This window comes from Poecilia mexicana, unplaced genomic scaffold, assembly GCF_051168715.1.
Source record: "Poecilia mexicana isolate PSO_F unplaced genomic scaffold, ASM5116871v1 scaffold_6, whole genome shotgun sequence".
Taxonomy (NCBI): Eukaryota; Metazoa; Chordata; class Actinopteri; order Cyprinodontiformes; family Poeciliidae; genus Poecilia; species Poecilia mexicana.
In genome coordinates this window covers 31,251,691-31,279,064 of record NW_028263375.1, presented here as the reverse complement: position 1 = coordinate 31,279,064, position 27,374 = coordinate 31,251,691, and the positions used below count along the sequence as shown (strand labels likewise).

The 27,374-nt window shown below is 40.0% G+C and overlaps 1 protein-coding gene across 1 annotated transcript in view; it reads right to left on the bottom strand.

The window, feature by feature from the left end:
- Window positions 1-18,820, bottom strand: part of met (MET proto-oncogene, receptor tyrosine kinase) — an 89,269-nt gene extending 70,449 nt beyond the window's left edge. Inside the window, exons 1-2 of the mRNA XM_015008371.2 lie at window positions 18,278-18,820; window positions 14,994-16,194 (exon numbers count right to left, since the gene is read on the bottom strand). Of these exons, the coding sequence (XP_014863857.1) occupies window positions 14,994-16,193 (1,200 nt within the window). The 5' untranslated portion in view covers window position 16,194; window positions 18,278-18,820. The remainder of the gene's footprint in view (window positions 1-14,993; window positions 16,195-18,277) is intronic.
- Window positions 18,821-27,374: the final 8,554 nt, after the last annotated feature.

The window sequence follows — 27,374 nt, the reverse complement described above, 5'->3', positions numbered from 1 at the left end:
GAGAGAAAAAGAGAGGAGAGGAGAGGAGATGAGATTGCTTTTGGTCCTTCATTTGGAGCACGGGGGCTGACAGATAAGCCTCGTTTCAGTGGAGAGCAGGATATCAGCATGTGATGAAATAGAAGTGTAGGAGACTGATTAGGAAATAGCTGGAAGGGGTGTGTGTGTGTGTGTGTGTGTGTGTGTGTGTGTGTGTGTGTGTGTGTGTGTGTGTGTGTGTGTGTGGTTGGGGGGTGGGGGTGTTTTGACTCATAAGCTCCACGGAGCAAAGCTCCTCCATATTTGACACTAAATAAGTGTATCATGAATGGCTTCAGGCGCTGCTGGCAAGGAGAGCGTTTAAGAAATCAAATCAGAGCGAAGCGCTCGGCTGCCTGGCATTCAGGGAGAACTGTCTCATTTGCAATGATGTCAAAACAGAGAAATGGCACCATGATCACCTAAACACTTTGTTTAATTGGGTGGAAAATGTCTTTTTGTTCCCCCATCCCCACCTGGTGACCACATCAAAAGATTAACCTGTATCAACCTGCACCCTACTATTTTGACTCAACGTAAAATAATATAGACATAGAAAAAAATATGTTCCTTTCAATATCCAGGTGTGCTACTTGTGACAGCTCCTTACATCACAAATCAACCCTGGTTAGCATCATTAGTCTCCTGTGGTTTATCTCCATTTATTTTTTAATGCATCATCTGTGAATAGTAAATTGATTTTATATATCACATTCACACACAGATCAGAGGACAGCTTGGGGTTAACTGTCTTGCCCAGCAGGAGGAAGAAGCCAGAATTGAACCGATGACCTTCCGACTGCAAGATGACCGCTCTGCCATCATCTTGGCAGAGCGGTCATCGGTGTCAGCACAGTCCCAGTTGCATCGACTGGTTTTAGAATGAAAGCTCTTGTTCCAGTAGCTGCGTTTTCGTTAACCATAAAACTGAGCAAATTGAAATTCCTAAAACAAATTTGCTTAATGGAAACACAGAAGTTTCAAAAAAACATTTGCACTAGTATGAGGTGGGTTTCTTTTTCAGAAGTATAGAAATGGATCTATTTCGTGAAATTGCAATGAGGGCACCATTTTCGCATCACAGCAGTCGCATGGTCAACAGTCGGATGTTACTACTGCTGAAGAAGACAAAGAAGATGACAGGAAGTGGTAACAGGACGATGGTTTGTCTTTATTTTTATTTTTTCTGATAATTTGGGCAAAATACTCAGTATCAAAAGCTGCTACTGAGCCTCATAGTAAAAATGACTAGCAAATAAGAAATAAATCTGTAATAAAAGTTTGTAAATCTCTGAATGATGATGGCTTTATGCAGAACTGATCGGAATTAATGTTTTGGCCCCGGGGCCTCTACCTTCTTCAAGGTTCCTGGAACATCGAAACGCTGCCTTCAAAAAAAGCCCCAAGGTTGTAACATTCAGTTATTGAGTTTTCTAGTTTCCTCAAACTAACAGCAAGCCCAACACATCATTTTATAAAAAAATAGTAAACTATTTGAGTATTTCTTCCAAACTGAACTGTATTTATAAATCCTGTAGCAGTGGCCTTGCTTAAAGACAGTTTGCAGGCGCTGACAGTTTGCATGTTTGCTCCACTCTTTATCTAGGGAGCACAAGCAGATAAGTTGTGCACATAAAAGGCCCATGTAAAAGGATTTAAGCACGCTTCCAGCTACACAAAAAATAAAATTAAAAAAAAAAAAACACAAACTCCTTAGTCAATCATTAACTCAGCAGATTCCAAGCTAAACAGTGCCGTTGAGCAAATGTGAAATCATGCAGAAAATCGCCAGGAAATGCCTGCAGTCATGAGCGGGCCCACAACAATGACAGCGCCACGGAGATGCTCCATCAGTGTTGAAATGCAGCTGTGGGACTCTGTCTCAGTGTGTTCTCTGGCACAGTCAGAGAATTGTGAAATCAGTTATTGGGGAAGGTGAGTGTGGAGTGGGGTTCATGGTCCGTTCCGGCCGGCGCAGCTCAGAGTACAACATTCAGAGGCTGAATGTTGTACTCTGAATGTTGCCTGCCTGATCATCAGGCAGGTTTTTGTGTTTTACTTGTGATGTGGCAAACACCTGGGTGGATGCAGGGAACACTGGCCTCCACCTGCCTGATCGTCAGAGAAATGGAGGATTCATCAGAATGTCTGGAGGTGTTAGATTTAAAGAGCAGCTTCCAGAGAGTTTGGCATCGATTTTCATCAGTCATCAGCAAATACTTTCTCTGACACTGTTTTATGGCCAAATCATGAAGTCATGATTTGGATTTGGGGTTCACTTTTTTTTTCTTTTTTTTTTCTAGTGCTGGCTCAAGGTTGTCTGGGGCCTTAAGCAGATGTCGGATTTTGGGCCCCAGCTCCTGTTAGGAATTTCACCACTACTAATAGTGTATCAAGAATTTGGTGGAATCTGGAAGAGGAGGCTAAGTGTGATTGGCTAAGCCTTAACGTAACCAGAATTATGTGATTAGATGCTGACATTTGTGAACAAACCGAACTCAAACACACACAAAAAAATTAAATTTCAAGCATCAAGATGTAACTATTTTAACAGAACATTCAAACCATCATTCTTTTCACTCTTGCAAAGTAAACTTGTCAATTTAAAAAATTTTATGCATCTCAGATGAAACTAAATGTATCCATTTGTATATCTATTCAATGCGCATAAATAGGTCTGGATATCCCACTTAACCAATTGATCTAAATTTCATCAACTGAACTTTCGATTTTCAGTTTGAATGAAGAGTTTGAATGTATCAAGGCAACACAGGAACAAGTATTTTAGAGTTGCTCTAAAAGGTTTTTCATAAATCAGGGAACTTCAGGGTTTCCCAGGAGACTTGGTTTGATTTGGGACCAAAATTACAACATTTGTTCCATTATCAGCTGCTGTGGTTCTCTTTCACACTACACTGAGTCAAATGTACCAAACCGTTTGAGCAACCAGTTCCCCTCCTCGCCTGTGGTGGCGCCGCTCCAAGAATCACTGAAGGAAACGACACGAAGAACACACTGAGCGCAACTTCCTTCATCACAAAATCTAAACAAAATCGGAGTGATGTCAGATTTTAGGGTTTGTAGGGTTTCTCTTTTGTCTACGGAAAAAGACCACAAGACATTTCTCCCACTACAACTAGAGACAAGCATCTTTTTTTCTTTTTTTTTGGTTGGATTTACCCAGAATGCCCTGCTAGTCCCCTTCCTATTCTTGTCACTTTCTCTGGTCTGCTTCATGCATGCATTCGAACCACTCCAGAGTTCACTTCAACCGAACAGAGACCTGGGTGTGTAGTAGGAATGAAGTTAGGTTTTTTTGGTCCGCATCAGAGTTCGGCTACATGTTCACTCCTCCACAAACAAACTGGATTTCTAGGACTAAACAGGGCAGGTGTGAATGTGACCTTACACAAATAATCCAGTTACGTTCTACAGCTGGGGGTCCACTGTGCTGCAGAGATTACGTTCTTTTTGGTTTTCTGAATAATCCAGCAACTATACAGAAGTTTGAACAGTTTGAACCTCGAGTAAAAACAAAACCTTTAGTAATGAGTCATGCTTATAATACTGGATCTTTTTCTTGTTTCCATCTGACCTGTTGTTGCTCTATGCTGCTGCAGCTTGTTGCTGATGTGCATGGATGCATGCCAGAAGATCTGCGTTACCATCTGAAGATAGAACTTATCAACTTTTTTACGCACACAGACCAGGTGAATGAAAGGGACAGGAGTCGACAAGAACACACAGCTCTCCTCCTTTCATTCATCAATTTTCATTTTCCAGCCTGATTTCTGCACCCACCCTAGTGATAGCATGGACAGGCTGTGGCATGCAGGACATCTGCAGGAACAGGAAGAGCCGAGCCTTGCTCCATGCTAATTTGTATGATTTCTGTCTTAATGCCTTCACCTTCATTGTGCTTCTTCCTATTGTAAAAGCGTAGAGCTATGTCTGTCAGTGGGCAGCTGCTACACATCAATCTGTTCTGGGAAGAAAAACAGTTAAATCTACGGCAGCTTGAGATACTAACAGCAGGTTTGCCTGGACGAATCCTGCGGCCCAAAGCGGTAAATGTTTATACGTTGCTCTAATGTACTCTAGCGACACTTTAGAAACAAAATGGAGGAGCTGATCAAACACGGCAAGAATCCCTAAGGAGACTGAGATAAACAGGAGAAACTAAATGAGGACATGTTTGTCTAATTAGTCTTCTCACAGAGGATTTAGACAAAATTAAAAGTTAGGGTGAACTTTTTTATTTTACATTTTATGTTGGGCGAACGAAGCTAAGATAGTTAATACAGTTTATTAGTTCAATTCAAAATGAGAAATATTGGATGATTATGGTTTGAAGGTAAGAAAAACCCAAAATTTATTTTCGCACAATTTCCCAAAACTCTGCAAACGTATCCACTCCCAAATAGATGGAGCTTGTTGTTCCAACGCCTGAATAAGGCGCCGATGTCTCTACTGAATTATAGCTGTTCACATCAGTTGCTGCCATGGTTTTTAATGATCAAGCTTATCACATGATGTTAATTTAATTTCTTATTTAATTGAAACACTGCAATAACAAAACTGTGTGTGTGTGTTTTTTTTTACATCAGCAGAATAGCAACAAAGATTTATGCACATTATAATTTAAACAAAACTTGCGATTGTTTGGGTTGCCATGTCACCTGCTGGTGTTGGTCTGCTAACGTTCATAATCATTGCTGCTTTCTGGCTGGAGATTTTAGAGCATTTGATGCTTCCTTCTGTGGACAAGCTCCATGGAGAAGCTGATTTAATTTTCCAGCAGGACTTGGCACCGGCCCGCGCTGCCAAAGGTGCCAAGTGACCATGGTCACACAACAGGTGTTCCTGTGCTTAATTGACCAGTTAATTGGTCTGACCTAAATCTAAGAGTTTTGTTAAGAGGAAGATAAAAGACATCAAAGTGAACAACGCAGATGACCCGAAGGCCATTAATAAAGCAGTCTGAGCTTCCTAACCACAACAGAGAAGAACAGTCCGATCACCTCCTGCTGCGCTGCATTGATGGAGTAATTTATGCAAGAGGAGTCCTGAATAAAGTACACATGCTGGATCTTCACAGTGGAAACATAATATTTCGTTCACTGACATTTCAGTCAAGATTATGATCTCTTTTTAAAGGGGCAGGATTATGTGTTTTGCAGGCACATAGCGCCTTTTTATAGTGCAATCAAGTAACTGTTATCTTCAGTTTTTATAAATACTTTGTATATATCAAATATGACATAAATGAAATTTGACTTTGTAATTTAAAGCCTTGAAATTGGGTTGCTATCTCTTTAAGAACCCCAGCTCTTTCTGAAACTCCGCCTTCAGGAAGTGATCATAGCATGGATCCTTTAACAATGTTTTTACCAGTGTTACACTGACAAGTAGCTCCTATAATGAGCTCAGCAGATGCTCAGTTCCACCAGGTTTTTGCTAATTGCTTCCTGCTAGTCTGAAGGAGCTGAGAGGGGAAATGTTCTGTGAGGGAGAAACTTGAAAGCTGCAGCTCTGAGGAGGAGCTTCATCCTCGAAGGTGGTGTTAGATCCACCCAGGCATTTTGCACAGCTGAATGGTTGCCATAGCAATTAAAGGATTTCCCAAACATCCATGAAAGAATCAAGGCAACACTCCAGGTATGTTTTTGATGAAGGAATAACATTATAACAAGATGTAAGGCTCAAGAAAGTTAATTTGACCTAATACTGCCCCTCTAAAACATTTGTGTATTTGCATTTGCATTATATGGTGATTTTTTGAATAGAATGTTGATCAGGGATGTCAGAGACCAACACTCTGTATTTGGGATCCTGAAACGTTTGTGACTCTTTCCCATCAGGATCTGCTCTGCTCAGCTGGACTTGGTTGACTTTTTGACTTGGCGTTGGCTCCAAATTGGATCAAAATACATTCTGTACTTTCTTTTAATATGACTGCATTGCATTTAGATTCATCTTTATTTTGACTTTTGTTAGAAGAAATAGCTTTAAAAAGATGCATCCAGAACATGATCAGAAACCATTCTGACAACTTATCTTTCTGATGGTATTATACAGTACTGGCAGCTAATCTGCTGCTTTCTTAAAGCAGAAATAAAATCTAAAAATTCAGACTGACGTTTGACTCTAAAGAGTGATACTTTTACAAGATGTACATGCATTTTCCTGCAGAACAATCATCTAGGCATCACAAAACATGCCTGAGTTTCGTCAGGTGTGCCTCATAGCATTTTAAAATTGTAAAAGTTGACAACCTAGGAAACGATTTTACTAGCAGAGCAGCCAGTAGCCTGACTAATGATCTGGCCCAATAGTTCAGGTGTTGCTGCAGTCTTCACCTCACCAGGGAGAGTTGGTAAAGTTGTGCCAGAAGCTCTTGGATCTCTTTATTTGACAAATTAGGCACACACCAAAAATACTCTTGTACTCTTAATTTGACTTTCCCCCACCCCCCCACACATTAAATAAATAGCAGCAGTAGATAAAGGATCTAGATGATATTGATGCTACTCTGCACATCTGGTTCCCGTTCATGGACAACAAATACCTGCTCAGTGATGCCATCAGCAGGTTCCAGCATGCGGAGCGCGGAAAGCATGACATCTTGCAGCAGAGCCCACTGAATCAGCAGCGCCACGGAGAGTTGCTGCAGCATTAAGAGCTATTGTGAGTCCGCTGTGGGGCCAGTCGCTGTAACCAGTCATTATGCTAGTGGAAAACTACAAGACTAGCCTGGGAGATCGGGAGAAATCAAAGCAACGTGCTGATGGATGGGTTGATGCTGTCACATCGCAACGCATGTCCAGTCACAGATGAGGATGTTGGAGTGTCTTTAGCTGCAGGGTAATTTGTTTCTATACTATAAATACCAGCTTTGATACAGTGAAAACCTGAAATATACATGCAAGAAATAAAAACAATACACCTTTGTTTTTTTCTCATTGCCTGAAGTTAGATCAGACCCAACTTCTCTCGTTTGGTCAGTTAGAGTTACTGCAGCTGAGATTCATTTAATCATGTTTTCAAAATCTGAAGTTTTCATACATGTTTTTAGCATTTGGAGACATTGACCTTTGACCTGTATGACTTGAGTCACACAGTTACTGGATCTCTGACCCATTCCTCCTGACAGAACTGGAGGAACTTAGTCAGGTTCAGACTTGAGATCAGGCCTTTGTGGTGACCACACCAAAGCATTGACTGTGTTGTCCTTGAGCCATTTTGTGACCACTTTGACTGTGTCCATAGGGTCATCGTCCATTTGGATCCTACTTGTTCCTAAACTTTTACTTCCTGCCTGATATCTTTATCAGGCAGGAATATTTCCACATATTGTTCTTTCCTTGTGATGTGATTTATGTGACAAAGTGCACCAGTTCCTCCTGCAGCAAAGCAACTCCACAGCATGATCTTGCCTCCTCCATGCTTCACAGAAATTATGTTTGCACGAATTGCAATTATTATTATATACTGCCACTATCATTAGGCAACATCTACTAAAAGAAAATGTTTAATCTTTGTCAAACATTTTTCATAAAAAGCTGATTTTTTGCAATCCTAGTTGTATGAATATTCAATTAATTTGTATTTGTTCAATATTGATAAACTGGGTCTTTATGTCTTTTTTGTTGTCATTTTTGGCTACATTTGGACAAGGCTAATTATTTTACCCCATTTACAAAACATTTTTACAAACACCCAGATAAGGACAGCTATTGTAAAGTAGCTTAGTTGATAATGTGAAGGCACATTGTATTGTATTATTTGTTAACACTTAGCACTACATAAATACATAAATTCAGTTCATTCCCTAAGCATCATAATATGAGCTTAATCTGTAAAATGCCAAAACAAGAGGTTGCTTTGCATCAACAGAAAAATTCTAAAAGAGATAAAAAAAAAATTACGGATGTCTAAACTCTCCATCATTAAATCACAGGCTCTTCTTGTATGATGATATGTTGTGTGCAAATCCAATAAAGCAAGCCTTACTGTATTTAGGGCCATATTATCTAACTGGCATAAATAAATTCTTGAAGCAACATAAACAGTTGCTTGTTTTGATTTAAAGCACAGACAAGACATAAAAATCAATGCATTTCTGCTTGCTTATATTTTTGCATGCCAGCATTTGAAACAGGTTCATTAAAACAAGCAGCCTAATTAAAACGACTGTCTGTCAAAAGCGTCTCCCAGCTGGAATGACATTACACGCTCGGGGTAATCAATCAGGCTGGGAATCCAATTTAAAAGCAATCAGCATTTGGCCGTTTTTCGACAGATCAATGGTAATCCGATGATAATTTTGACCCAGAATGTGGCCCTTCTTTATCTCCAGTGCTCCTACTCTCTGTGTGGACTTATAGGGAAGGGCATTAGGCTCCAAAGCCCTGCCACAGCTCCACACACTGCATTACCCGAGAAAATGGCTTTACACTTCTGTTTTGAAAGTGACGCCATCAGGCCCTGGCGACCTGGATCAATAAGTTTAAACCGAGTGTTTGATAGATATGCATTGTTTTTTTGTTTTTTTTTTTGCTGCTGTTTTGTGCGCTATATTCAAAAATTGACTGGAAAATATTTTATTCAGGCGTTGGAGCAATGTGGGAGCGGCTACATATGAGGCGTTTTGGGGAAATTCTAGTCGGTGATTTTACAGAAGATCTATGGATTCAACACTTTGAAAGGAAACAACTTTTTCTGAACTCTGTGATGCTGTGAGAGCTCTGTTGGAGGCAACTGGATATTGTTTGGAAAAAAACAAAACAAACCATTATCCTCCTACCACTTCCTGTCATATTCTTCATCGTTTTCGCCTGTAGTAACATCTGGCTGCTGATCACGTGATGCGAAAAAAGTGTTTCCATTGCAGTTTTGCAAAATACATCAATTTCCATACGGATGAAAAAACCACCTTATCTTAGCGTAAAAACGTTTAATAAAAAAAAGATTAATTTTCCAAAATTGGTGCGTTTTCATTAAGCAAAATTGTTTTGATAGTTTCATTTTCTTTGTTAATGGAAATGCAGCTCATCTGCTCTCCCAGTTTTTCTCTTTAATAACTGATTAGCTTCCCTGTTCCTCCAGAAATTACATCTTGTATGTTGGTCAAACAGTTTAATTTAACTTTCATCTGACCAGAAGTCCCATAATGAACAGCTGACTTTTGAATGCAGTTGGTTCTTCTGGATTATATTTAGGAGCATTGTGATGATGGCACACATCAAAGTGAAATATTTATTACTGGTTTCTCAATTGTTGACTATATGGTGTTTTCTGTGACTTTTTATTTTCGTGTTTTCATGATATATAGCACTTTGAAGCTCCTTGTTGCTGAAATGTGCTATAGAAAAATTTTTGATTTATGCTTCATGAATGTAACAGTATTACAGACTCTTCAGATGTTATTTATAAAAAAATAAAATAAAAAACTTCTTCCATTTTAAAACTTCTTTGTCTGTGCTTATCACTAAAAATACCAAACACATGCAATGACATTTGTGATTGTGGTGAACTAAATTGGCCCAGGTAAGAATCATTTAAAAAGGCACAGTGAGGTGTTGTGAAGGTAAGTCGTCTTTTCTTCAATTTCTGGCTTTTCTGCATGGAGTTAGAGGTGACCCCGAGAGAAACTAGAAGAAAAGCAGATTTCCTCCATCAGAGAGAGACAGCTGAAGAGAGGGCCACTCATTATTACAACATTCATCATATCTTACGGCCCAAACTGGAGTTAAGAGCCACGTCTGAACTGACAACCACCACTTAAAAACTTCAAGCATGCTCTTACTCTGAGCATTTAACCCTATCCACATTCCAACTGGGAGTTTTCAATCAGAAACACACAGTTTGGTGGAAGAAACAACAAAAACACCAACCATCTGCGTGCTAAAGTATGAGCCCTCGAAATGTTTACAACTTTATGACCATGCTTATCTCTCTCAAACCTCACAATTACTTAGAGTCTACCTGCCATATGCCACTGGATGCGAGTCATAAATCCATGAGACGATGCCAAAATTAGATCATTCCACTGCAGGCGCTGATCATTGGGCGTTCAGTGGTCTTTAAAGGCTAATGCTAAGTTGTCATCTCTTTACTCCACTTGTCCTTTCACTGAACACAGTGCTATACAATCAAGACTCACAGATAAAAGAATATTTGGAAAAGGAATTTATAAAGATAGGCCATTTTAGGAGCGCTTTACTTCCCATATCTGCACATTTGGAGTTTTAAACTAAAAAATTTAAAACAGTATAGCACTGTACCAGCTGTTATCAAACAGGAACGAATAAGTTAGGGATGGATGATATATGTCATTCCATATCGCTAATTATTATTAATTTGTTTTAAATATCCAAAATACTGCCAGAGTAGTGACATGACCTTTTCTCCTTTTCTCCAGTTTTCTCTGGAGCATTTTCTCCTTTTATCATGCACGGTTGAGATGACAGTGATAAATTCATTCTTTTCCCACAAAGCTAATCTCCATCAGGGGAGCCACCGCACAAGTGTCAGCGCTGCATAGAGACCAGCAGTCACACTGTGCATTATTACAACAGATTAGGCTGACTCTCAACATTATCAGCTCGGTGTTGCATACAAAAGAGTTCGAACACTGTTTCCTACTGAGCAGCTTCCTGTGCGAGTCAGTGCGTCACAGAGTAGGCGTACACAGTCGCAAACATAGACATCATATACGTATTTGTGTCTGTGGTCGTAAATACCGACCTTTTCACGAACGTGTCCAGTGAAGTACGACAGAGAGTGTTGAGGGCAACATAAAACTGCTGACAGATTGTTGCTAGCTAGCGAGTGAGTGAGTTAGCTGATACCACCGTCAGAGGTTGAGCAGCTACATCCCCCAGAATGCTGGGCATTTCTTGATCGGAGTTTAGTGAAATTATCAAAATTCCTTCAGTCTTATTATCTGTTGATATTGGTCACGTGTTTATAACAATATATATCATTTTTATAGCCCAACTCTGAACAATATAAGCTCCACTTAATTCTATCTCTTTTTTAAATTAAACCATTAAATCACACTCTATGAAACAACATATAGAGTACCAAGTATGTATACTCCATTGATACAGTCGTGAATAAATTAGCAGGAGTTGAATCACTCAGAAAAAAAAGTGTACCATAGCAACAATGGAAAAGGACAGCAGCCAAGAGGCTCATAGTGATTCTGGACATCAGCAGCTCAGGTGGGAGAATCTGAGAAATAATAACTATTAGCATGTGTTAACATGGCCCAGTCAAAGTCCCTGACATAAGTGATATTCAACAAATCTGACTGAGGTGGCATTATTTTGATAACAAGTACACTGTTATTAAAATAAAAAGCTGAATACAAATGCACACCACACTTTTCAGATTTACATTTGTAAAAAATAAAAATAATAAAAAAAAAACTATACACTCCTTCATTTTTCTGCAATTGTGTCAAATTACACAATTGTTACTCTGCTTTATGTTGGAGTATCTAAAAAAAAACCCCAATAAAACGCACTGAAGCTTGTGGTTTTGGCATGGAAAAAATGTGGAAAGTTCAAGCACTGCGATGTTAATGTACATGAAGTAGAATAAGGGATAGCGTCTCTGATAATTATACAGCACTGAGACGCTCCTGAAAACTGCATGTCAACCCATAATCAAATGAGTCAGGAGGAAAGAATGTCCAATAATAAAATTGCAGACACTCGCTCTGAGAGATCAAATTCTCTTCCCTTTGTTTCTAAAATGAAATTAGTCAAAATCGAGAATAAAGTGGACAAGTACAGTTTGTGGCTTCCATTGGAAGTCATGCGGTATAAACGTGTTTCACCTCACAAGGAACTAACGGGGAAAAATATTCAAAGTTGTTTGAACTGCAGCAGGATGTTTTCTGCCTCGGCCGTGTGTGCACAGCAGCTCAGAGAGTGATCAGCTTACAGGAAATAACCGTCTTTTGCACAAAAACAGAATGTCTTCGCTTTGTTAAAGGTGAACCAATTAAGACAGTGTTGTTTTTTCCACCTCTGGTAAAAGTCAGAAAAACATTTAGTCTTGCTGAAATTATGACCAGAAATTGAGCAACAACCACTGGCGATCAGCTGGAACCAGGACAGGTAACTGACTTCTGTCTCTTTCTGATTTTTACACCGAGCATCGGTTCAGATAAAGACCCTCCAACAAGGTGTTTGTGATGCTGCGTTTATCCCACAGGTGCTGGCAACAGGTGAAGGCCGAAGGAGCGAAGATGCAGCCTCTCCAGCAGCGTGGCCGGCTGCCACGGCGGCTCCAAGGGTGAGGGATCATCTTCCGCCCAGCTGCTGATGCCCAGTTATCCCAGAGCCATTCATCACGGCTCGCTGAAAGTCAGATATGCACTGTCGCCCACCACCCCACCTCTGAAGCCCCTAGCATTCCAGAGTTCCCCCTTGCGGATCTGTGCTGCTGATAGCTGTCAGGACAGCAGTGATGCACCCACAAACCCACCACAGAGCATAAAGCTAATCTAGTTTGAATGGGAAAAGCTTAGCTTTTGCTTCTGTGAAACTAAACAAGATCACATTCTTAACTGCTTTACTTCAAAGGCGGTTCATGAGGTGTTATGCATCAAAAAAAGCAAAGTGAAGTAAGTGTTTTTTTTCTTTTAGTATGAGCATTATTCTAGTTTGTAAATCAATTAAGACGTAAGCTAACCTTTGAATTCTTTGAAGATGAGTTTAGTACAACAGATCTGGTTTTACAACAATGAAGATGCACATAATGCCTAAAAGGCAGTTTTGTGTCAGTATTCAGAACTGACTGTATGTTTTACTGCTGACACAGGTGTTAGCAGTGCTGCCTTCCATCAAGAAGGTGCTGGGATAAAACCCTGGCCACTAGATTTCTTCATGGATTTCACCTTATTCCTAATTTACAACGTGGATTCTCTTAATGTACTCAAGCTTAATTCCAAAATCTGTCTTAATTTAGGTCTCTAACCTGATAGAATAAATGTGTGCATTCAACGTTTTGTTTTGATTGTCTCACTTTGTCCTGACCCTGTTACTATTACATTTCAAATATAAACCGGAGAGCAAACTCTAAGCAATGTCAGAGCAAATACAAACTACACCTGTTTTGGCCAACGACTGCTTTAGCCACACTTAAAATCTTCTTGAGAATTTTGATGTGGTCAATGTCAACGTTATCGCCACCTACTGGTGCCAGAGTAGATAGCGTCGAAATATAAAGATTCAGACCGTAGCTTTACAGAAGAGGTTAGCATCCTGCTTCAAAAACGTATTTGGAGAATATGTGAACACAGCGAAAAGACAGACAAAAAACAAACACACAAGGAACTGCAGCAGCCAATAAAATCTTTCTTTTCCAGTAAGTGTGATTACAAAGGGTGAACAGCACTAATTGTTATGGAAAGCTTCATTAGATCCAGAAAATAATGTGCCTGATACAGTTTTTCAAACCCTGCAGCTCTTCTGGTGGATGGTAATAGCATCTAGGTATACAGTAGAAAAAATTCACCTCCCTGGTTACAAACATTCAGAACAAATGTTTTGATGGGAGTTTTCCACATGTGCGTGGGGGGGGTGGGGTGTTTACACATCTATCCACCATTAGTCTTGTATGTGCTTGCCCCGAGACAACCTATTGACTGAGTAAAGCGTGGAGGAGGCTGGGTTAATCCTGTGCCTCTCCAGTGATGTTCTACACTTCTGATTGATGCTGAGCTTAAGTAAAGACGAAGCAAAACCAGCAAACATATTGACAGCTTCCTTCTGCAGGGTGGCCGTCAGTTAAGTCTGTCATTATTTATCAGTCGATTGATGGACTGGAAGGCAGAAGCAGGGCAGAGTGACGACTGTTTTCAAGCTGCAGACGGCGCCGATTGTACTTCCTAGAACCATAACTGAAAAGGTACTGAATTTCTGATTCAGCTGTCAAACAGTCAACATATTTGTGAAGGACCAAATGGAACTGGATGAAAGCAACCAAATTTAGTGAGCAAACATATGAGGTGTCTTTCGCTGGTATGTAAGGCATGTGAGAGCATTTTCTTCTTTTATGGTTTAAGGGTATCACTCTTCTGTTCTGTATCTGAGGCATATGATCAGCTGGAACCAGGACAGGTAACTGACTTCTTCTGTTTGATGAATGTGTATACTTGGAACTATCGCCCTGGCACCTTGTCCGAAAACCGGAGGAGTGAGTTTAAAAATGGCAACAAGTTGTATGCTGTTCACCAAATATGGACAGAAACAGAAAACTCAGCTTAAGCATAAAGTTCAGCATGTTCACCTCACTGTCTTTCTCTCATGACCGCATATCATGAGAAAATGTTTTGCTAAAGTCCTCCAGCACGCACAATCAGCGTATTCACAAAGAATGAGTACAGAAGTGGTACTCGACACCCAGAGGTCTTCTGTGCATCTACTTGAGAAGCTGATGGGAAAGTATACCAGAGACCACTGTGGTTTCAGTTAAGAGTGGGTTATGCTCTGGTGCCTTGCTCAAAGGCACTCTGGCACAGACAGAGTGGATGTAGCGCCCGTGCAATTCTCAGACCACCCAGTTTCTGTCCGCTTCAGATAAACAGTCGAGGTTCTTAACCCTAGACAATAAAAACTGAACACAATAGATGACGGACAGATTAGAAAAACCTTAAACTCACTGTCTCTGGGGGAAATCTCTTTAAAGTGCCTTGAAGGGATAAGAAAAGAGATGTTGCAGAAGCTTAGTGGGAGATTTGGGCACTTAGATATTTTGGATCTGCCACACAAACTATTTGATCTAAGGTGATTTGTTTAAAAGTGACCCTACCTTCAGGTATTTTATGATTAAAAAATAAAAATAAAAAAAAAACACTAAGAAAAACAACAGGTTTTACTTGGAAAACCCTGCACATGCTCAGTGAGATTTCAACAACATCCCCCTCCCACCAGACACTAAACCCTCCCAGCTCTTACCATATTATAGCAGGACTTCCTCTCTGAGCCAGTGAAGTGGTACGGGTCAATGGTGTTGCACCTCTGCATGTACATCTTGAACATGTTGTTGATGTGCTTCAGAGACATGACGCAGACAGCCGAGTTGGGGGTCGGCTCCGGAGAGCCGGGCTGGCCCTGAGCGAAGGCGGCAAACAGCACATCTTCATCCTCTTCCGCTTTCAGCTGCCTCTGCAGTTCTGCATCGTTGCCCACCTTGGTGACGTGGGCGGCCTGAAGGATGTTGAACACCTTCACTTCTTCGGTGGCGCGTCTGCGTCTTTTGTTCGTGCTGATGCACTCCAGGGGCATTTCCACATAGCGCCGAATCACGAGGTCTGAGGAACACATGCGGACTATGCGGGTGTGGTAGGCCTGAGTGTCCTTGTTCACTTGCTGCACCGTAAGGAAGTAGGTGAAGGGTCCGCTGTGGAAAGAGTAAACGTATCGCAGGTAGTAGTTTCCCTGGAGAGAGGGGATCAGATCCATGTGTGACAGGCTGGAGAAAAAAGTGAAGCCGTTTTGGCTCGTCTTCATCTTCCGCTGTGAGATGGTGTGCAGACGCATGATACTGCCTGAAATGTTTCCTGCCTTAGGGATCTCAGAGTTCCCAACAAAAAAAGTGATGACATTGCTCTCCACGTTGAGCACTTGAGAACCTGATGGGCTGACAACAACATCTGCATCAATGGGGTGGCCCTGGCCTGGCTGCACTTTGTCTGCAAAGCAGTAGACGTCCTCGTCAATAGCTTTTAGGCTATTGCCATCATCCAGGACATGACGGCGGCACACGCCGTTATCTGCCGAACCACAGCTGTACAATCCCTTGTCGTAAATGTTTTCCACCACCAGAGCGATATTATGGTTGTCAACCCCACTGGCGCCGCCCGTTGTTGTCTGCATCAGGCCGCAAGCCTGGTTGGCAAGCAGTGGCCCTGTGTGGTACTCCGACAGCTTTGTGAGGTTCGGGGCCAAGGCGTAGATTCTGTTCACAGCTCCAACGTAGATGATGCCGTCCAGGGTGACCATGTTTTGGATGGGGAAGTCTGCGGTGAAGGTTGGGAGCTCATAGGTCACAGAGAGATTTAGTTTGCTTGTCTCAGATGATTTATCACAGTAGTTCTGCATGCTGGGGCTCAAAGCCCACAGCAACATAGTGGCATGGAGCAGCAGAAGATTCATCCTGTTCCAAAAATAAGACACAAGAAAGGAGTAAGTTAAACTTTTCACGCATAGCAAAGTCATTCATCATTGAAGTCTAAACCGTCTGGAGGGTGCAATTTGTGTAAAAGCTGAGAGACTTGCTGATTAGGGACAAGAGTGGAGAAGAAGTGGAACAGTGAAAAATGCGTCAGAGAGCAAAGCTAGGGTTTGCTCAGATCACCACAATCAGTGAATCTTATTCATGCACTGCTGACTGAAGGCTTTATTTGTAACAAAAATCTTTAACATCTGCCTTTATTTTGATGGCAATTTTGTCATGAGACAGCACTGACCACGGGTAAAGCAGCTGCAAAGAATGAGGCGAGCACCTCTGAGTTGCTCGGGCTCTATTCCCAAGTGACCACAGCACAAGCCAATGGAGTGAATCACCCTCACAGGAGCGTACTCTGCACGGCGATCCAACTGCCGGGACTAAGTTTAGATGGTGAAAACCCCAAGGGAGTAGAGATAAACTCAATTAGAACAGAAGAGGCAGGAGGGAGATGGGACCGGAGGGACCGTCCTGCAAAATGACAAATAACCCCGCTGGCTAAACGGTAATCCACTGGGAGACGCTTTTAAGGGATAAAGAGCCAGAGGGAAGAAGAGAGAGGAGATTCAGCCAGGACAATTTGCAAAATGTACATTTGCATGTTACATCATTGGGAAGGAGATCTTAACACTATCCCCTGATGTAAACTAGACCAGAGCAATATGACCCACAAAAGTTGAATTTTTGTACTCCAGTTCATAGCAGTGCAAGTTTTAATTGGGATTTCCGGCACACTTCCTGTGCACAAAAAAATAATACTTGTTGGTTATTTATTCATTAACCCTGATCCTGGATTTATGCTGTTGGGACTGAGGCAGAGAAGCTTTGACCAAACACTGAATATGCTGATTAAATGATAATCTGTTAGTCTATTAATCTGTTGATTAAGACACAGACTGACTTTTGAGAGTTCACCGCAACCCTTCCACAGGATGAAGCAACAGCAATAAGATGGTCAACTTTCCTACATAATAACACAAAAATTTTAGTTTATATTAGAATAATAACTTTGTACACCAAAACAAACTCTTTTTCTTTCATCTGCTTTATGTTCAACATTCACATTTTAACTGAAGAATTAATTCACAAGTCTAAATAAGTAGTCAGTAGCTGATGTACTTAACATTAACAATGACTTGTACTGTTTCAATTCAGTTGTTTATTCAAATGAGGTTGAATAAAACTAAAAATAATACACTTCAGCATAGATACTACTTGTTCAGATGGAAATTATGGCTCATTCAATTCCAGCATTAACATCAGACATTAATCGTTTTAATTCATGTTTTATATTGAAAACCTGATTAGATATGCTGGGTCAGACCCATAACCCATCCCTGCTGTGCTAAACTAACCAGGGCACCGGATTGGTCCACATTTAACCTGACCTGAACTAGAAAAATAATTCAAATATGGTTGTTTTTAACCCACCAATTTTTAAAGTGTAGCTTAGAGTTGTCTTATAGTTTCTGGATCCTTTTATTTAGTGGATAAAACAAGAAGAAAAACTTGCCCAAACAGCAACAACATCATGGCAGAAAATAAAGATTAAAATATGCATGGTTTTAAGAACATGTTTAAGGTTTATAACTGTACTATAGAGAGCATATTTTACATGAAGGGAAGGGTAAGGGGTCACTATTCGAGAATGATGAGTTTTGGGGTCACATTTATGAACACCTGCACAGAAAGAAAGAGAAAATAGCCTGAGCTTTTCCCCAAAGAACAGGAGAGGAAAACGGTAAAAATGTTTTGCAGAGTGAAAGGAAAATGACTCATACAGAAAAGGCTCAGAAAAAACACTTATGGGCAGTTATTGATAGAGGTGGTGCTGTGAGCCAGAGAAAACATTTCAAAACACGTTGTCATGTTTAAATGAAGAGGAGGAGGAGAACATCCGGAGGTAAATGGTCATGCCTTTGCCTTTTTACTCATGAAAACAAAACAAAACAAACAAACAAAAAATCCTGCTAAGTTTAAGAAAAGATCAACAATGAAAAGACGGACTCACCTGTTAGGAGACAACAATTCCGTCCGTCCCTTTGATTCAAATCATAGTCCCGCTGGTCCCTCTTGAAAAATGAGATTCCTCGACTTGTTTCTGCACTCCGCAGAGATCGCAAGATGTAATTCTACTTGGCTAAAGCGGAGTTTTATACATATGTTTATGTATAAAAATGAAAAGAAAAAAAAGGAAAAACTTCGGTCTCACTGATCTGCTCGTTTTCCAACAAGTGAAACACAGAGAGGGGATCTGCTGTTGTAACGCGTGAGAGTCAGCTCTGACCGACTGCATCCAGCAGAGAGTCGCTGCTCCGCTCACATCTCTGCCCCGCCGCTGGCCCCGCCCACACCTCGCTCTGGCTCCGCGCGAGCTCCGTGACGCGTCCAGGTGCTTCGAGCTATGAGGGGCCGTCATATCGAGCAGTTCTGACTCGGAGTCGTTGGTGAAAACGATTCGAAGAGACACGGCACTGCTGCCTTTTTTTGAATTCTACTTTTTAACCTTTCCTCCTATCATCCTGAAGAAAAAGAAAAAAGAAAAAAAGTTTTTCCATTTACTACATAAAAATTGACGACACTAAGCTATGTGATATTTTCTGATAGATTTGCACAAAGATGTAAATAAGAATTTGACCCGTTTTGGTGTCTACTGCTTAGTTTCTTATCACACTAAAACGTTTCAACTCAAACAAATTTTAGTGCCAGACAAGATAACCATAAGAGCTAAAAACAAAAACAAAATTCTCAAATGATTTCATTTAAAAAGGGATAAAATAGTCCAAACTAAACTGGGTCATCTGGGATAAAGTAACCAACCTCTTATTAAATCATGAATGAAATGGGATTTGGTTTCAATTTCACTCATACATCATGTGATTACCTGATCTAAAAACTGACATTCAAGAACAGAGGAGAAACAAATGTTCTTAAAAATCTGTCATTCTGATGGTTGATAAAGTCATTTTGAGGCTTTGGGACTCAGCGAGAGCCATTATCCACAAACAGAAAATTTGGAGCAGTCCTTGTGTGTGACCAACCTATAAAATTAACCCAACACTGCCAGTCTCACCTCCCTCTGAGAAAGTCAGTGTTCGACAGCCTCAAGGTCCCCACCGGCCATGAAGGGAACGCCATTTTGGCTGCATCAGCAGCCACCTCTCCTTTAAAGCAAAAATTTAAGTTTGCTATGAACCAATGTTGATTTGCAAAAAAAAAAAAAAAGCTCTACTACATCACATCTCCTGTTAGTTTCACTGGATTTAAATGAAAGGGAAACAAAAGCTGAGAGCTAACAGGGTCTTTGTTCTTCCACCTGACTCTCCTCCTGCACCCCTCTGAGTCAGACCTCTGGTCCTCATGTCGAAACGTCTCACTCTGCCAGAAATAATGGGCTTAGTTCTGTAGGGTAAACCAACTATGTATGAGCATGTTTCAGCAGTGAATCACTGTGGGCAGTGAAGAAGAAAGAAAAATTCCTTTGTGCCACTTCCTGAACAAGAGAGGGCATTTGGTGAGAAGACTGGCAGGCCTGATAAGAGAGCCAGGATGCAGACTGAGTAAGACGACGCTGTTTGGGTTCACTCTTCAGAGCGATGACCAGCCACTGTGGGATCTCATCAGACAGATGATCGAGGAGTTCCACAGGATGGGTCACATGACACATGGCTCTCACTCATTTGAAGTGTCATCACAGAGTATACTTTCCTGAATTTTAAATCTCCAATTATGTCCATATATCAGCCTGAATAACACAGTTGTGTTAATTTAAACTCATTAAGCCCATGAATGTTCCAATATGCCACATTTCTGATTTTTAATGACTTCGCTGACCCGTTGACTTTCTACACTGGACTCATAATGCCATAGATGGTACAAATTGAAGAACGTTTGAAAATGGTAATTGAGTGTGCATGTCACCATCTTTTAACTGCACTTACCAAGTAGTTTTTTTTTTTTTTGTCTAGTTTCCAGAGAAAATATATTGTTTTAAGTCAATAATTTCTTGATTTATAAAATGCAAGTTTCACTGGCAGATTTTTTTTCACTGGCAATGTGAAAAATGTCTACCAGTGGAAGTAGTGTTTTTGCTATATCAATATTAAGGAATTATTTACCTTAAACAAGCTCCAATATTTTTCTTAAGCATTACTTGTAAGTTAGTTTTGTCTTATTTCAAGTGTATATTTGCACTAGAAACTAGAAAAACAAAACTTGGTAATATTTTGTGTTTTTGACATTTGTGTTCTGGTGTTTCTGTCTTGATTATTTTAGTATTACTTGCAGTAGTACAGAGTTTCCTGGTTTATTACAGAATTTGGATTCATTACTCTAGGGCCTGTGTCAGTTCATTTTAAGAATTATTTCTACTTTCTTTTGCATTAATTAGTTTCTCTGTATTCACTTTTATTCAATATATTCCCCTGCATTTATTATTGTTACATTTGTTTTTTAGTTTCTCTATCTGTGTATTGGTTCAGATTTCTTCCATTTTTCCTCCGTTTCTCCCCTTCTAGTGTCTCTGCATTCGAATAATTGTACTCAACTGGTTTCCATTCCACAATCACATCTCCACAGTATTTATGCTGTTTGGTTTCTGCTACATTGTTCCATTATACAGCTCCTATTGCCTCGGTTCCTTTGTGTCTCCTACAGTTCTGTAAATTGATTGTTTTACTTTTAAAATCCACAATGTGTCTGCCATTGTTCTGCTGCAGTTTGGGTCCTCTTCAAAACTGCACAGTTCAGCTTTGAATAAACAGGGAAATTTATCTGTCTACAAAATAACACAGATAAGCTTAAATATACACATACAGCCCCATTGATATTTCCTTCAAATGCTTTCTGAAGCCACCAAGAGAGCTTGATGTTGGCACATTTTTAACAAAGTAGCAGTCAGGCCCTTTGGAAGTTAATTCCTGGAGATTAATGGGAACTTACTACAGTCATTCTGTTTTCTGTTTAATTTAGGATGACTGACCCGTTGAAATACCAAGTTTTTAAAGTCTAAAGTGTGATTCGGGTGAACTTTGAGAGTTTGGAGGTTGATATTCATCACTATTCCTTCCAAAAGTACTAGCATGATTTGGTATTTTCTCACCTGATAGTCTGGTAGACTCGGTTTGATTTGGGGACCAAAAACTGCTTTGTTACATTTTCAGTTGTGGTTCACTTTCACACTGCACTGTGTCACACAATCCAAACAAATTGAAAAACCCGTTCACCTCCTTGCCTGTGGTGGCGCTGCACCAAGAACTACTGAAGGAAACATTACAAAATCCTGACCGCAACTTCTTTCTTCACAAAATGTAAATGAAAGTAGAGTAGCGTCAGATTTAAGCAGTTGTATGATTTCTCTTTTGTCTTTGGTAAAAGACCACAAGCCATTTCTCCCTGCAGTGCTAGGCTTGTGCATTTATTTTGGCTTTGTTTACCCAGAATACCTTGCGCTGTAGTTAATGTCCTGCTTTTGGCGTGTCTCCGGTCCGCTTGGATCGACATATATACCAGAATTCACTTCAACCGAAGCAAGACCAAGGCTTTTAGGTGGACCAGATTTCACTTTTTAGTCCACAAAAGTCGGTTGCACATTCACACCCCCCAAAAAACAAACCAGAATTTGATTAAAGTGGACTAAACATTGCTGGTCTTAAAATCTGGATGGTCTTAAACATTCTGCTTCATGGCAGGCTTGAACCTTGCTGGTTCTTTCCTTGTTCCCCCCAATTTTTTTTTATTTGATGCAAACTATGGATTTCTTTTTTTCAATCTTTCAGCAACGTACGTGCTGTAGAAGTACAGAGGAATTTGCTCCAAGTAAGTTCTGACACAACTTGTTTACTTAACTTGAGAATCTTATGAACCAAACTCCAAAGGCTACACTTCACCCTTCTTTGTCCCTGCAGATAACAGCAAAAACTAAATATGTGATGGTTCACAAGCAATAAGCATGTTTGGACTCAAATGAAATGAGGAATCAAGCTGATTTACTGAGAGATGTGACCGTCATGCTGAGATTGTTCTTTTTTCTTCCTAATGATGTCGAAATTTCACAACCACACTCCCGTGCCCGCTGCAGTGTTGTTGCCTTTTTGGAGGAACTGTGTTTGCCATACCTCAGGGCATTTCCAGTGCATTTGCCAAAGGGGTGTGTTGAAGACAGGTTGTGTGCGTGTAGCATGTGTGTACACCCTATGGGTGTGTCTGTGTGGCTCCAGTGGTGGTGAACTGCACTTGGCTCAGGCTGCAGCAGCATGAGGAGGAGGAAGGAGGAAAACGTGGTAAACATACCATGAGGTTCAGTGGTGAACCTCGCACATGCTTGCTTTTGTTAAGTGCTTATCTGAAAGCGTGACATGTGCTCCAGGAATGATTTGCATCCGACAACCACAACACCTGCAGCAGAACAAGGAGGCAACAGTTTCTGGGTCTGTTTTCTTCCCATGCCTCCAACTTTACTCATCAGTCCTTAAATAACTGTTCAATTTAGCTTACACTGGTGATAAGCTACATGTAAAAGAACATCCTCATTATCATTTGCTCTAAAGAATAAAGGAAAATGTCCAAAATCTTAATAACAAATAAAAAACAGACTGAATGTTCAGTTGCAAAAATTTTCCTTAGTGTATTAGGAGGAAAGTCCAAATATCAGCAAAGTATCTTTTCAAAATGTTGTCCTGGCAGTATTCTGGACACTAAATTGCGCCCCCTGCTGGTATGCGAGGTAAAGACATTGGCAGGGTTTTTTTTTTTTTTTTTTTTAATGGGATCCTGAAGGTCAACGGGACATTCTTGGAAACAAAAGTGAGACATTATAAGGCAGAAGCAGGGATTAACTGATTCCTCATTGTTCCATTTCCTAAACTCAGCTGGATGGAGGTTATTTATCTACTCTGGGGTCAGGGCAGCAAACTCCAGCTGATGCTGTGAATTCCCTGAAGGCCCTGAATGCTTCATCCTGCAGACGGACTCAACATCTCCTTTAGCCTATCACAGACTTGTAGCAGCCATGACAAAATGTGAGATACTTTAAGTTGTGTTGATACAACCCTTTAATGCTTTTACAAATCAATCATGATCAACAAAAGCTGGCATTTTATGACATAAACATTTACAAAAAAGCCTTTAATGTCAAAGTGAAAACTGGTTTCTACAAAGTAATTCAAATTCAAAATTACTTTATTGATCCCAAAGGGAAATTAAATGTTGTTGTAACTCATATTAATTCAAAACATAAATTTAAGTGATAATTAATTACAGATATCTTAATAATATGTCCTGTTCAAAGCAACATGTGCCAGCAGTTTCACAATGAGTGAGTGTAGTATAAAGAGACCTGAATCTAGAAGGACCATTCACTGGTCAAACAGTGTTCCTGACTACCACTACAGGATGAAGACGAACACTAAGTAAATCAGGGTATAAGTCAGGGGATGGATACAAAAAAATCTGAAAAGCAACTGTTGGTGTTGTACCAGTCAGTACTAAGTAAAGCACTGACTGAACATCAGTGATCTCTGATCCCTCAGACTGCATTGTGTTTAACATTTGCAAATGCTCAAATATTTACTCTATTAAAATGAAGCTTCATTAAGGAAGTTCTAGTTTTTCCTGGAATCAGAGGGATCTGGGATTATCCAACACACAGTGTTTGTCAGACCAAAGAACATTCCGGATCCTTCCTAGAAGGAACGGGCAGAGTGTTTAATCTGGACTATCCAGACTTTTCTTCTGTAACACATCTAAAGGTCAGGCTCTGTGATGGTTCCACTGTTTTAGCCTGAAATGGAAGTGCGGCTCATGCTGTGTTGGATGGAGGATGATGAAGTCACCCATGGGAGGATGAAAAATGATGATATGCTGTAGTTTGTTGGATTGGTTCTGTGGTTGGATGAAGTAAAGAAAATCAAATCAGCTCTAAGCTTCTTGGGTTAGAAAATGGTTCACTAAGAAAGTCATCACTGAGGAACATCAGGTTGACCCTGTTTTCAACCCTATGATCACATACAGTGAAACCATGTGGAATTATAATACAAGGTAAGGTAGGTAAGGTAATTTTAGTTTTATACCACATTTTCATCAACATGGCAGTTCAAAGAGCTTTACATGAATTAAAAAGAAATACAAACAAAACAAAACCAAAAGAAAGACAAAAAGATTAAAGTATAAAACTACATATTGGTTCTCCATGTTTAATAAGAATAAGTAGTCTATAATTTATGAACTAGTAGGGGTTTCTCTGGATTCTTGTTCTGATAAAACTAGATATTGGTTCACGATGTTTGGTAAGATTAGTAATCCTGGATTCAATATCTGGAGGTGTGGCCAACACTGACCATTATAGGGAGACTATAATTCTAAAACAGTGCAGAAAATCTGTCATTGTTCACAATTTTTCCTTCTGTCTGCTGATTGGCCCAATAGGAAAATCTACTGGAGAGAACCCAAAGAAAGGGGAGAGATCCCAGGTTAGGGTTGTAGCTGATATTGCATCAACTTTTAGCTAGTTTATTTTCCCCATATACTTCTTAATGGTGGTCATATTCTTTGTTTACTGAGCTGAACGTTTTCCTCATCTCCTGGTCTCCGTTTGGCTTCATCAAACCACATATACCAGGGTATCTGCTTCCAAATTCTCATATATTGAGAGTGATCAGTGCTCTCATCTTCCATTACCTGTTTTTTTTTAGCTACAAGTAATGTTGGAAAAGGAAATCAAAGATTGCAATCTGATTCATGTCAGGAAATGGTGAAGCCGGCAAACGGGGAGAGAAAACTGTCAATAGGTTGTGTGCTGCATCACTATCTGACAATCTGTCCTGGATGGAGAGGCAGCCTGGCTCACGCCAGGGACCACTAAAGATAATCAGCGGTGGTCGAAATATAATAAAGAAGAAATGGTGTAAGCTTAGGAGAAAACATGTATGACTTCTTTAAGAATTAAGACGAGATTAGTTCCCCCTTTCTCATTAATAGCCAGAGAACAAAAAAACAAACAAAAACAAAACAAAAAAAAAAAACTGATTTTATAAAACTTGAGTTTGAGCTTGTAAGATACAGACATTAAAATTTTTTTTCAAAACAAATGAAGACAAAATTACTGGTGGAGTTCCTTTTCATTCACCCTACATAGTCATGTTGATAAGTGGAAGTTACCTTATTTTTTTTTTTTTATAATTTTGATTGCAGAAATACTCTCTGGTGATTAGCCACTTAGAAACTGATGAATATGCCACACATAAGCACTAGCAATGCTAATGTATTGATGTGATAAATAACACTTCTGTGTAGAAGTTGAAAGAATCAACGTTACCTATTTTCACTCAGACAAGGTTGACAAAAAAATAATTCTTATCAACTTATGATTAACTATTTTATCTTGGATACATCACAATCATTTTCTTCATTTTCTTTAAAATGAAAACTAGAATTAAGCATAAGTTAATTCCAGTTTTCTTTAGCTTTTATATAAAAAAAAACATATTTGTTTAAACTGTCACCATGTTGTGACAGCATGGTATGAAACAGATAATCTGTGAAAAAAATGAAGCTCCTCTGAATTCAACGCCAGTGCTCCCAGTGCTAACTAGAAACAACCAATCAGAGCCAGGAGGCGGGTTCTTGTGCTGTCAATCATGTTTACATACCTGCTGCTCAACCCCTCCCCGATAGCAGAGTCAGCCAGGAATGCTAAGGCTAGTTAGCATAGCCAGCACATTTAGCAGCGTGTACAGCACTAAGACCCTCCTCCTGGCTCTGATTGGTTGTTTTTGAATGAAAGTGGTGGAGGAGATCAATCTTTTCTCAGATCATCTGTCTCATGATGCTGCAACATATATATATATATAAAAAGTAAAAATATATTTTTAATAAAAGTCACATACTGAAGCTTTAATAGAAACAAGTCAGCATCAGTCAACATCTGGGTAAGCACTCGGCTGGCTGTTTGTAGCCCAGTTTTAACTCACAGGCATGGACAGCTGAGTTGTGCCTCTGCAAATTACAACATCTTAGTGCATCACTTCCTAAAGGATTAGTTCTGACTCGTCCAAAATGTTGACGTACAGTTTAAGATGTGAGCAGAAGGCAGATTGCTCTGCTGCCTTTTCCGCTGACTCAGGCTCTTACATCACCTACTTCATAGAGTTTCAAGAGGATGGGGATTTTTAAGTTCACATATCTCTTACAGCTTTCATTTGAAGAAAATCAGGAAGACATTTTCAAACAAAACAAGAAAAGTTCTCGTTATATCACGGCATCTCTCACATATGACCCAGATGTGGCTTAATGACATGCAGAGGTTTCTGTACATGGATAGCTGTAGCTACAGAGATGTCTGCTAGGTTTTTAAAGATGCTGTAAGAGGAAGCATAAAAGGTGTAGGAAGCTATCCCAAAGGAAAATTGATGTTTTCACATGTTTGCTGTTTACTCAGGCTGCTGCTTTTGAACAGGAAGCGATCCTTTGGCACACTGTAGGAAAAGTATTACGGCGAAGATGTTGTGTTTTATTATTTTGAGTTTTTAATCTGTTATGAAACACGCTGGATTTAGAAACGTTTTGCACCCTTTAGTCACAAATCTCAGTTAAGGTAAGGATCTACATTTGTAAGGAAAGACATGCGGAAAGTGTTGTTTACAACTCGGCTAATCGCTGATATGAAATGTTGAAGACAGCTTTGGATGCCATCTAAACCCTCGGAGGTCTCTTCTTTCTGGGCTCCATCTGGCTCCACTGCTCAGAAGAAATGATTCCCACAACATTTTCAATCCAGTTTTTCCACATATTTTTATTAATCTTAATGCCAACTTCAATCTTAGCCATACAGAACAAATGCTGATGGTTTATCTGACTTCTTTAAAGGCCTTAGATGCCTGTTGTAGCAGCAACAGTGATTCTAAATAGTTGTATGTTTCTTTTTTTGTTTGTTTTTTCCTTTATGACTATTTCTTAAGTCATGAAAAGGCTGATATCTCTTTTCATGTCAATTTTTGCAAATTGATAAATTTACAGTAAATTTTAAAACAGCACAAAGTCCTGGGTTCAAATACCAGCACATGGTCTCTCTGCATGAAGTTTCCATGTTTTCCCCATGCCTCTCAGGGTTC